General features: G+C 36.6%; 1 protein-coding gene across 2 annotated transcripts in view; it reads left to right on the forward strand.

Annotated features, from left to right (window-relative positions):
• The window catches only part of RAB11FIP3 (RAB11 family interacting protein 3), a 64,360-nt gene that overhangs the window by 33,133 nt on the left and 17,164 nt on the right, over positions 1–14,063 (forward strand). For both annotated transcript variants that reach the window (XM_075830484.1, XM_075830485.1), the window contains exon 3: positions 1,972–2,060. In XM_075830484.1, the coding sequence (XP_075686599.1) occupies positions 1,972–2,060 (89 nt within the window). The remainder of the gene's footprint in view (positions 1–1,971; positions 2,061–14,063) is intronic.

Here is a 14,063-nt window from a genome sequence, read left to right on the forward strand (position 1 = left end):
AATGGGTTAATGTGTGCGGTACATGATGGGGTTAATTACTATTAATGTGAGGCACATGGAGGTTAAATTCATCATTGCACCTCGTGCCCCACAATAAGTGAAAGAAAGCAGTTTTTATTTTATTTTTTTACAGCGTACACATCATAAATGACGCAAAAAAATTGTTGTGCAGGTTATTACGGCCGCGCCAATACCGAATATGTATATTTTAAGTATTGAGACTTATTTTAATGTTTATTGTAAAAAATGTGTATGTGTATTGTTTTTATTTAACATTACCTTATGTTTTTACTTTTATTTTTAAACTTTAATGTACTGGCATATGTCTATATTCCAGTACATTAGCCTGGCCAGTACATTAGCCTGTGTACGGATAGTACACAGGCAGTTGTTAGGACATACCTAAGTATGCCCTAACAACAGGAAATCTGGTAGGACAGCCCTGGGGTCCTTCAATGGACCCTGGGCTGTCTGCCCATATATGGTATGTCCCTCAATCGCTGATGCGAACCAAGGGGCATCCCCCTTCTCATTTTCCCCTGAATGCTGCAGTCTGCTTTGATCGCAGCATTCAGGGGAATAGCGGCGGAGATGAGCGGTTTCTCTGATCTCCGCCATTATAGAGCAGGGCTGGGGCTGTGTAATACAGCCATTGCCCCGCTCCTGACATAAGTGCGCGCGCGGTCAGCATAAGGTGATGCGGCCAGCGCTACACTAATGAGCGGCGGTTCAGGCACGGAGGACACAACATAGGGGTGTTTTGCAGTGCGCCTGCCATGTTCTGTCTTCAGTGCCGCCGCTCATTAGTGCAGCACCGGCCGCATCGCATCATCCTTACAGCGCGCACTTGTCAGGACCCAGGAGCGGGGCAACAGCCGCAGCCCCGCTGTTATACATTCATGTGTTACAATACTGAGCTGTGCGGCCGCACAGCTAAGTATCGAAATACATGAAATAACGGTATCGAACCGTTTGGGAATGCACAGTATCGAAACGGTATCGAAATTTCGATGCATCGTGCATCCCTAGTCCCACCCATAAATTGTACATGTATATGCCATAAATGAGAGAACCCTTTAAGCGGGACAGACCCTTGAAGGAGACCATCGTATAATTAGAATATCCAAAATTTTCTTAATTTTTGAATCTTCGTTTATAGAATATCCTCCATGTCAACTGTATGGGGGCGTTAAAACCACAAGGAGACTTAACTCATTCCTGTACGTTGCGTTTAATGTTCTATCTACAGCGGAAACCACCTCAGACCTGGCAACGTTTACCTCATCCTTATGACTTGAAGTTTCCTTAAAGCCAGCATACGAATGCCTGGAGACCGTATATCATAAAATATTATTTCTGGCCCCTGGCTTGGAAATTTAGGTAGATCTGAATGTTCTATTCTCTAGCTCCAGAGAAAAAAAAGAAGAAATCCCTAAATTTTAGTCAATTCTGTTCACATTTCCCTTAACCTGTAATAACCCTTATAGAACTGCACAGCGTGGCGTATTATCAAGATTATCTTGAAATCGGACAACTTTCTCCCAGTCGTCTGTGGGATTAATAGAGCTGGCAGAAGGAGGAGAAGACGTCACAAATACATTTGGTTATTAGAGGGGTTGTCGGCTTTGGACACTCTCTGTTTGTTATAAGAACCCCCCCCCCCCACAACAGCTGTTTACTGCTGGGGAACCTGGCAGCAAGTGTTAAATTTCCCTGCAGCACCTCCACAGGAGAAATGAAGCATTACACAGTTACCATTGAAATCAGTTGGCTTTCTGTCTAATGTGGGGTCCTCCAGAGTGAGAGACACTCTTTGTAGCCGCTCTGGCTAATAGATGAGGGTCATGTATCTTGGGTAGTGTCGTCATTTTGTTTCCCCCCCGATAAAAAAAATCCATCATTTTGATATTGCCTGATTTTGTAATGAACACAACCCACTTATCTGATCCTACCTCTAATTTACCACTATAGATCTGGACATGCAGCTGTATGACATGGGATACCCCTCTGAGGAGGAACCGGCCTGCTCTGTCGATTTCGATGACCTGGCGGCATTTGAGGTTAGTTTTTCTGGGTGCTAGCCTGGCTTTAAAGCATGTTACATGCAGAAATAATCTATATAAAAAGTAGTCTAACTTTGTGAATACATTACAATACCAATACTGAGTTATCGTCTGGATTATACTCCAGAGCTAGGGTCACAATTCTGGTTGTTTATGGAAACAGTCAGCAAGCTTGTTGACGTACACCCCTAACAGTTTAGGTCCTGTTCACACTGCTGTCAGAGGCAGACTCCTATAATGGCAGCAGGACAGTTAGTTTTAATTATTTGAAATTACTGTACAGTGCCTGGTGTAAGAACTACACATTTCTGCAGAATTGTGAATGCAGCTCTGGATTATAATACAGGCTGTAGCTTTTTACTAATAAAGTTTGAAATGCTTTCAAATATTACTCTTAGTTGATCTATCTCAACTTTCTTTGTGCAACGAGCCCTGATACTGGTAAAAATTAGGCTGATTGCGCAGACTAGTTCATTTCTTAAAGGGAAAGTATCCTAATTTTTCTTGCATTTTTGCAAAACACTACATGTAGAAATGTATAGTTTCTTTTGTCACTTCAATTCCTTCAAATCTTTTAAAAGCGGCCGCCCATAGTCTCCACTCTGTTGCCTGTCTTTTTTTTTTTTTTGTCCTTCCCCCACTTTAAAAAAAGTCGTCTTCCCATCTATCCCCCCCCCCAATAAAGACACACAACTTTTTTTTGTTTCCCCTCCTCCACCACATTGCATGACTTTATCTGCACTTCTATTAATCCCCACCTTAATTTGTTGACCCCCTTTTAGCTTTGCCTATTCACCACCTTTTCATTATTACTAGGCTTAATTTATATAGCAACTACAAATTTAGTTGTGCTTTTAAGCTGCCAATAGACACTGAGATGTAGCCACAGTTAGAGGATTATTGTTATGAGTGGTGATTATTGATGGTGTCAGGGGGCATCTTTTATATAAAATGTATCCATCACCTCATTCTCTATCTTCCTATCCTATTTTACCCACATCGGTATACACATGCCATCTCCTTCGTATGCCAGTTAGCCTATTATGATGTTGGGCACCGCAGCCACTTATCGAGAATCCAACATGGGTTGTCCGCCGTAAGAAAAAATGGCCTGTTTTTTGTTTTTTTTCTAGAAACCGCTCCACCGTTGTCCATGGGGTTAATCTGGTATTGCAACTCAGTCCCTTACAAGCTGCAATACCAGACACAGCCCAGACAAAAAGTGGCACTATTTGTTTAAAGGAAAAAAATCAGACCTTTTGTTTCTAATCCTGGACAACCTTGGTTTACATAGTGGCCCCTGAGGCATGTTTGTGTACTGCAGGAGCTATTGTCTAATCATTGGATTGACGACCGCCACGACAAAACAAATCAAGGGGCTTCGAGGTCTCCTAACTTTGCAAAGTCGCCTGTGGCTATAATGCGACTGGCGTTTGCAAGTTTGTATTTAGTGTACACTTTGATAATTTGCTGCAGGTATTTATTGTCCATCGGGTCACCTTGAATGGCAGGTAAACAGTCCTGTCCTTCACATCTGTTTCCATACTCTCTATAATAAACACCTTACATTTACCACTGCTGCCCTCTGCTGTTGAAAAGTGGAATATACGACTGCAGCTCCTATGCTCCAGTGTCCCCCTGACAATACTTCCTGCCCGTATTCTTGCAATTCAGCCTTGCCATAGGGATGCATATCACTATCCACATGCGTACATGTTCTAAGTAGGATGTGCACATGTGGAAGGTGATACTGATCCACACAAAGTCCTTGTGATCACAATGAATTGCCAGAAAACAGAGCAGAGTAAACTTATGTAAATCTGTAAAGCTTGATTCACAGAGAGATGGAAATTCCCGTCTGTTACGCAAGTAATTTAAGAACTTAATAAAATAATTGTTCTCAAGAGCTAAAGACACTAAATGAAGGTCATTTTGGGGAAGCATCAGGGACAGAAATTTTCATTTTTATATTTTACGTTTTTTTTTGTAAGTGAAAACCTCTGTAAGTGTCTGAATCAGGATAGACCACAGGTTACATCTTACATTTACCCTGGGAACAGCATTCACCTATACACACTGTCACTCCTGTTAAGTTATGTATTTCATATGGGCCACTAAGAGGGGTGGGGAAGTGACAACTGTAGTGAAAACATAACTGGCACAGCAAAACAGTTATGACTTTTTAAGCTCATACCAGTGCTAACTACTTTCTGCTACTAACTGACTGCTAATTACTATAATACTGCCCCCTATGTACAAGAATATAACTACTATAATATTGCCCCTATGTACAAGAATATAACTACTATAATACTGCTCCTATATACAAGAATATAACTACTATAATACTGCCCCCTATATACAAGAATATAACTACTATAATACTGCCCTCTATATACAAGAATATAACTACTATAATATTGCCCCTATATACAAGAATATAACTACTATAATACTGCTCCCTATATACAAGAATATAACTACTATAATACTGCCTCCTAAATACAAGAATATAACTACTGTAATACTGCCCCCTATATACAAGAATATAACTACTATAATATTGCCCCTATATACAAGAATATAACTACTATAATACTGCTCCCTATATACAAGAATATAACTACTATAATACTGCCCCCTATGTACAAGAATATAACTACTATAATATTGCCCCTATATACAAGAATATAACTACTATAATACTGCTCCCTATATACAAGAATATAACTACTATAATACTGCCCCCTATGTACAAGAATATAACTACTATAATATTGCCCCTATATACAAGAATATAACTACTATAATACTGCCCCCTATATACAAGAATATAACTACTATAATACTGCTCCTATATACAAGAATATAACTACTATAATATTGCTCCTATATACAAGAATATAACTACTATAATACTGCTCCTATACACAAGAATATAACTACTATAATACTGCCCCTATATACAAGAATATAGCTACTATAGTACTGCTCCTATATACAAGAATATAACTACTATAATACTGCCCCCTATATACAAGAATATAACTACTATAATATTGCCCCCTATATACAAGAATATAACTACTATAGTACTGCCCCCTATATACAAGAATATAACTACTATAATACTGGTCCTATATACAAGAATATAACTACTATAATACTGCTCCTATATACAAGAATATAACTACTATAATACTGCCCCCTATATACAAGAATATAACTGCTATAATACTGCCCCCTATATACAAGAATATAACTACTATAATACTGCCCCCTATATACAAGAATATAATTACTATAATACTGCCCCCTATATACAAGACTATAACTCCTATAATACTGCCCCCTATATACAATATAACTACTATAATACTGCTCCTATATACAAGAATATAACTACTATAATACTGCCCCCTATATACAAGAATATAACTACTATAATACTGCCCCCTATATACAAGAATATAACTACTATAATACTGCTCCTATATACAAGAATATAACTACTATAATACTGCCCCTATATACAAGAATATAACTGCTATAATACTGCCCCCTATATACAAGAATATAACTTCTATAATACTGCCCCCTATATACAAGAATATAACTACTATAATGCTGCCTCCTATATACAAGAATATAACTACTATAATACTGCCCCCTATATACAAGAATATAACTACTATAATACTGCCCCCTATATACAAGAATATAACTACTATAATACTGGTCCTATATACAAGAATATAACTACTATAATACTGCCCCTATATACAAGAATATAACTACTATAATGCTGCCTCCTATATGCAAGAATATAACTACTATAATACTGCCCCCTATATACAAGAATACAGTATAACTACTATACTACTGCCTCCTATATACAAGAATATAACTACTATAATACTGCCCCCTATATACAAGAATATAACTACTATAATACTGCCCCTATATACAAGAATATATCTACTATAATACTGCCCCCTATATACAAGAATATATCTACTATAATACTGCTCCTATATACAAGAATATAACTACTATAATACTGCCCCTATATACAAGAATATAACTACTATAATACTTCCCCTATATACAAGAATATAACTACTATAATACTGCCCCTATATATAAGAATATATCTACTATAATACTGCTCCTATATACAAGAATATAACTACTATAATACTGCCCCTATATACAAGAATATAACTACTATAATACTGCCTCCTATATACAAGAATATATCTACTATAATACTGCCCCTATATACAAGAATATAACTACTATAATACTGCTCCTATATACATGAATATAACTACTGTAATACTGCCTCCTATATACAAGAATACAACTACTATAATACTGCCCCTATATACAAGAATATAACTACTATAATGCTGCCTCCTATATACAAGAATATAACTACTATAATACTGCCCCCTATATACAAGAATACAGTATAACTACTATACTACTGCCTCCTATATACAAGAATATAACTACTATAATACTTCTCCTATATACAAGAATATAACTACTATAATACTGCCCCTATATACAAGAATATAACTACTATAATACTGCCCTCTATATACAAGAATATAACTACTATAACACTGCTCCTATATACAAGAATATAACTACTATAATACTGCCCCTATATACAAGAATATAACTACTATAACTCTGCTCCTATATACAAGAATATAACTACTATAATACTGCCCCTATATACAAGAATATAACTACTATAATACTGCCCCCTATATACAAGAATATACCTACTATAATACTGCCCTTATATACAAGAATATAACTACTATAATACCGCTCCTATATACAAGAATATAACTATTATAATACTGCCCTCTATATACAATATAACTACTATAATACTGCCCCCTATATGCAAGAATATACCTACTATAATACTGCCCCCTATATACAAGAATATATCTACTATAATACTTCTCCTATATACAAGAATATAACTACTATAATACTGCTCCTATATACATGAATATAACTACTGTAATACTGCCTCCTATATACAAGAATACAACTACTATAATACTGCCCCTATATACAAGAATATAACTACTATAATACTGCTCCTATATACAAGAATATAACTACTATAATGCTGCCTCCTATATACAAGAATATAACTACTATAATACTGCCCCCTATATACAAGAATACAGTATAACTACTATACTACTGCCTCCTATATACAAGAATATAACTACTATAATACTTCTCCTATATACAAGAATATAACTACTATAATACTGCCCCTATATACAAGAATATAACTACTATAATACTGCCCCCTATATACAAGAATATAACTACTATAACACTGCTCCTATATACAAGAATATAACTACTATAATACTGCCCCTATATACAAGAATATAACTACTATAACTCTGCTCCTATATACAAGAATATAACTACTATAATACTGCCCCTATATACAAGAATATAACTACTATAATACCGCTCCTATATACAAGAATATAACTACTATAATACTGCCCCTATATACAAGAATATAACTATTATAATACTGCCCTCTATATACAATATAACTACTATAATACTGCCCCCTATATGCAAGAATATAACTACTATAATACTGCCCCCTATATACAAGAATATAACTACTATAATACTGCTCCTATATACATGAATATAACTACTGTAATACTGCCTCCTATATACAAGAATACAACTACTATAATACTGCCCCTATATACAAGAATATAACTACTATAATACTGCTCCTATATACAAGAATATAACTACTATAATGCTGCCTCCTATATACAAGAATATAACTACTATAATACTGCCCCCTATATACAAGAATACAGTATAACTACTATACTACTGCCTCCTATATACAAGAATATAACTACTATAATACTTCTCCTATATACAAGAATATAACTACTATAATACTGCCCCTATATACAAGAATATAACTACTATAATACTGCCCCCTATATACAAGAATATAACTACTATAACACTGCTCCTATATACAAGAATATAACTACTATAATACTGCCCCTATATACAAGAATATAACTACTATAACTCTGCTCCTATATACAAGAATATAACTACTATAATACTGCCCCTATATACAAGAATATAACTACTATAATACCGCTCCTATATACAAGAATATAACTACTATAATACTGCCCCTATATACAAGAATATAACTATTATAATACTGCCCTCTATATACAATATAACTACTATAATACTGCCCCCTATATGCAAGAATATAACTACTATAATACTGCCCCCTATATACAAGAATATAACTACTATAATACTGCCCCTATATACAAGAATATAACTACTATAATACTGCTCCTATATACAAGAATATAACTACTATAATGCTGCCTCCTATATACAAGAATATAACTACTATAATACTGCCCCCTATATACAAGAATACAGTATAACTACTATACTACTGCCTCCTATATACAAGAATATAACTACTATAATACTTCTCCTATATACAAGAATATAACTACTATAATACTGCCCCTATATACAAGAATATAACTACTATAATACTGCCCCCTATATACAAGAATATAACTACTATAATACTGCCCTCTATATACAAGAATATAACTACTATAACACTGCTCCTATATACAAGAATATAACTACTATAATACTGCCCCTATATACAAGAATATAACTACTATAACTCTGCTCCTATATACAAGAATATAACTACTATAATACTGCCCCTATATACAAGAATATAACTACTATAATACCGCTCCTATATACAAGAATATAACTACTATAATACTGCCCCTATATACAAGAATATAACTATTATAATACTGCCCTCTATATACAATATAACTACTATAATACTGCCCCCTATATGCAAGAATATAACTACTATAATACTGCCCCCTATATACAAGAATATACCTACTATAATACTGCCCCCTATATACAAGAATATAACTACTATAATACTGCCCCTATATACAAGAATATAACTACTATAATACTGCCCTCTATATACAATATAACTACTATAATACTGCCCCCTATATACAAGAATATAACTACTATAATACTGCCCCCTATATACAAGAATATAACTACTATAATACTGCCCCCTATATACAAGAATATAACTACTATAATACTGCCTCCTATATATAAGAATATAACTACTATAATACTGCCCCCTATATACAAGAATATAACTACTATAATACTGCCCCCTATATACAAGAATATAACTACTATAATACTGCCCCCTATATACAAGAATATAACTACTATAATACTGCCCCCTATATACAAGAATATAACTACTATAATACTGCTCCTGTATACAAGAATATAACTACTATAATACTGCTCCTATATACAATATAACTACTATAATACTGCTCCTATATACAAGAATATAACTACTATAATACTGCTCCTATGTACAAGAATATAACTACTATAATACTGCCTCCTATATACAAGAATATAACTACTATAATACTGCCCCTATATACAAGAATATAACTACTATAATACTGCTCCTATATACAAGAATATAACTACTATAATACTGCTCCCAATATACAAGAATATAACTACTATAATACTGCCCCTATATACAAGAATATAACTACTATAATACTGGTCCTATATACAAGAATATAACTACTATAATACTGCTCCTATGTACAAGAATATAACTACTATAATACTGCCTCCTATATACAAGAATATAACTACTATAATACTGCTCCTGTATACAAGAATATAACTACTATAATACTGCCCCTATATACAATATAACTACTATAATACTGCTCCTATATACAAGAATATAACTACTATAATACTGCTCCTATGTACAAGAATATAACTACTATAATACTGCCTCCTATATACAAGAATATAACTACTATAATACTGGTCCTATATATAAGAATATAACTACTATAATACTGCTCCTATATACAAGAATATAACTACTATAATACTGCTCCTATGTACAAGAATATAACTACTATAATACTGCCTCCTATATACAAGAATATAACTACTATATTACTGCCCCCTATATACAAGAATATAACTACTATAATACTGCCTCCTATATACAAGAATATAACTACTATAATACTGCCTCCTATATACAAGAATATAACTACTATATTACTGCCCCCTATATACAAGAATATAACTACTATAATACTGCTCCTATATACAAGAATATAACTACTATAATACTGCTCCTATATACAAGAATATAACTACTATAATACTGCTCCTATATACAAGAATATAACTACTATAATACTGCCTCCTATATACAAGAATATAACTACTATATTACTGCCCCCTACATACAAGAATATAACTATTATAATACTGCTCCTATATACAAGAATATAACTACTATAATACTGCCCCCTATATACAAGAATATAACTACTATAACTCTGCTCCTATATACAAGAATATAACTACTATAATACTGCCCCTATATACAAGAATATAACTACTATAATACTGCCCCCTATATACAAGAATATAACTACTATAATACTGGTCCTATATACAAGAATATAACTACTATAATACTGCTCCTATATACAAGAATATAATTACTATAATACTGCCTCCTATATACAAGAATATAACTACTATATTACTGCCCCCTATATACAAGAATATAACTACTATAATACTGCTCCTATATACAAGAATATAACTACTATAATACTGCTCCTATATACAAGAATATAACTACTATAATACTGGTCCTATATACAAGAATATAACTACTATAATACTGCTCCTATATACAAGAATATAACTACTATAATACTGCCCCTATATACAAGAATATAACTACTATAATACTGCCCCCTATATACAAGAATATAACTACTATAATACTGCCCCCTACTGCCATTGTCTGAGTTTATGTCTCCACATTACAGGAAGGTTGAGCTGCACCCGTCTGGTTGGGAACAGCTTGTATTTCAGAAATACTTTCCCGTTAAGCCGTCTGTGATAAAATGTAAACACTCTGCAGAGACATATGAGGTATTTGGCTTGTTCTCACTTCTCGTCCTTTGCTAAACCAAGAATCTACCTCTGTGTTCTACGTCTTAATATACGTTTGAAAGGAAGTTGTTTGCGTCTCCCTGAAATGAATGCGCCGTCCGGACACTATTCACATCTCAATTGTGGTGAATTTCCCTCTTTGAATTGTTGTTGTTCTCCTGGTCTGTTCTTCTTCCCTATTGAAGTCAATGGGGGAAAAAAAAACATCATAACCACTGATGGCCGAGAATAGTTCTGCTCATTTGATTGCTATATAGCGGCTTAGGGGAAAGGCGGCCTTATGTAGGTTGATTCAGGGGCAGTGGCGCCCTCTAAAGGGCACCATAGCAACCATGTTTGCGTCTATCCTTGTTTGTGGGTTCTCCAGTTTTATGTACGTCTTATTAATTCTTGTAGAAGAACAGTTCTGCAATTTTTCTAATATACTTTGATTCATTTCTTTACTATTTTTAAATATCTCTGCTTGCCTTCAGTGAATAAAAATATGCCCGTTTAGTTTTGGAGAGCAAAAATACTTACAGGCTTAAAAGGCACAACAACCCCTTTTCAGAAGTAAGTTGCCAAGTCGATCTACAGATTGCTCCAGAATCTGGTTTACGATCAGTTTTGGGGGCCACTGCGGGTATAACGTGGTATTACATGGCGCTCACTTAAAGCGCCGCACCTAAGTCTCCAGAGTAGAGGCCGCTCTCCACCCTAGCTAATAGAGCGGAGCCCAGCCCCTGTATGGCATTTATTGGGCATATTAGACAGGGACTACTGTCAGGAGACAACTCCTTTGATGCTTCGCAGAGCTGAGTGTTTGTTACAGTGTATCATTGTAATACGCTGTGAATTAAGCAGCCTAGTCTCCAGGCTGATTGCCCTTACCTGCACTGATACATTGAAGCAAACCTTTCGGGCAGGAGATAGATTTGTACTGCTGATGTATTTAGGTGACAGAAGATTGCATGGGGTGGATAAATTGTAACAAAACCTCAGCTGTGAAAGGTATCAAGTCAGTACTGTTTTTCACCGCAAAAGTTCCTAGCTTTGGCTGACAGCAAGCAGAGATCTGGAAAATAGTGAGGAATTGAAACACAAAGTATATTGGAAAGTTGCAGTTTGTTAATATACAACTATTCAGCTTGATTTACAGAAGAGATGGCTCAATGTTCCAGCTGATCATGGCCAAGTGCTTGTGTCTGTGGGCAACTTTACCCAGTGTGGGCAACTTTACCCAGTGTGGGCAGTGGTTTTATATGAGATACATAGGAGGCTGCGGTCTATCCTGTGTGCATAGCTCTGTGCTGGAGGAGTTAAGTGCAGGAGGAGTGTACCTGAGTGCACGTGACACAGGACAGGTTTGTCACCTCCCAGTTCAAAGAGACGCTGCTCCAAGTTGCAAGGTCAGAAACAGAAACCCCTTCATTCTCTACAGCCGCTTCTTGGTCTTTCTACCTGTTGGTCATCCCCTCACTTGGACTCTCCACCACTGTGTGCCCGGAGATGCAATGCTGGTTCGAGAAGGGCAGACACTTGGCCCTGTGAGGATGGCACTACAGGTGAGTCACCCAGGAAGGGCACCTGGGCTGTTTCGTATACACAGCTGTTGCCGGTGTAGTTGTGTGTAGATGACACCCGACATGTCTAGAGAAGTTTTGCATTTCTCTAGAATATGTGACGTATTATTTATGTGGACTGCTTGTATTCCGTACGTACGTATAGATGTAGCAGCGCTGAACTTGCCAACTTTTGTTATAGAAAATGTAGTAGGATTTCCTGCAGTCCTATGTAAAATCCCATACTGGTTGTCACCCAATAGAAGTAACTAAGGAACTGGTGAATTAGTATTTTCTTCCGCTCACTGATCTCTCTGATTTGGATCAGGAAGTCTTTTCTCTCCATTTGTTTTGCTGTTGAATACAACGTACTGCCCCCTGTTATCAGCCGTTTGGGTGTTGTATTCTTCAAGGGGATAAGTGACAGGAAGTGTAAATAAATCCCTGCCCCCCATGATCACTGCTTTCTCACCTATCTCCAGATATCAGCTGTTGCCCTTTAATAACACTTGGTCGGACTGCTGTGAAATTCGCTGGCCTCAGTAGTTCAGATATTGACTGGATCTAATGGATCTGAACATTTTTGCCCAGTTATCCATAGCGGTTATCACTGATATTGATCACCCTCCAAAGTGCAGGAATTTGTCCTGTAAAAGGGGGCACTGTGGCTGTCCTGTAAAAGGTGCACTGTGGCTGTCCTGTAAAAGGGGCACTGTGGCTGTCCTGTAAAAGGGGCACTGTGGCTGTCCTGAAGAAGGGGCACTGTGGCTGTCCTGAAGAAGGGGCACTGTGGCTGTCCTGTAGAAGGGGCACTGGGGCAGTCCTGTAAAAGGGGCACTGTGGCTGTCCTGTAAAAGGGGGCACTGTGGCTGTCCTGTAAAAGGGGGCACTGTGGCTGTCCTGTAAAAGGGGGCACTGTGGCTGTCCTGTAAAAGGGGGCACTGTGGCTGTCCTGTAAAAGGGGGCACTGTGGCTGTCCTGTAAAAGGGGCACTGTGGCTGTCCTGAAGAAGGGGCACTGTGGCTGTCCTGAAGAAGAGGCACTGTGGCTGTCCTGTAGAAGGGGCACTGTGGCTGTCCTGTAGAAGGGGCACTGTGGCTGTCCTGTAGAAGGGGCACTGTGGCTGTCCTGTAGAAGGGGCACTGTGGCTGTCCTGTAGAAGGGGCACTGTGGCTGTCCTGTAGAAGGGGCACTGTGGCTATTTTGTCCAGAAAAAAATGACGGAATCTGCGACAGACGCACATGGCGCCTCCGACACAGATGTGAACGGAGTGTTATATGTTCAAGGTGATTAGGTTGGGGG

Source organism: Rhinoderma darwinii, chromosome 6 (genome assembly GCF_050947455.1).
Source record: "Rhinoderma darwinii isolate aRhiDar2 chromosome 6, aRhiDar2.hap1, whole genome shotgun sequence".
NCBI lineage: Eukaryota > Metazoa > Chordata > Amphibia > Anura > Rhinodermatidae > Rhinoderma > Rhinoderma darwinii.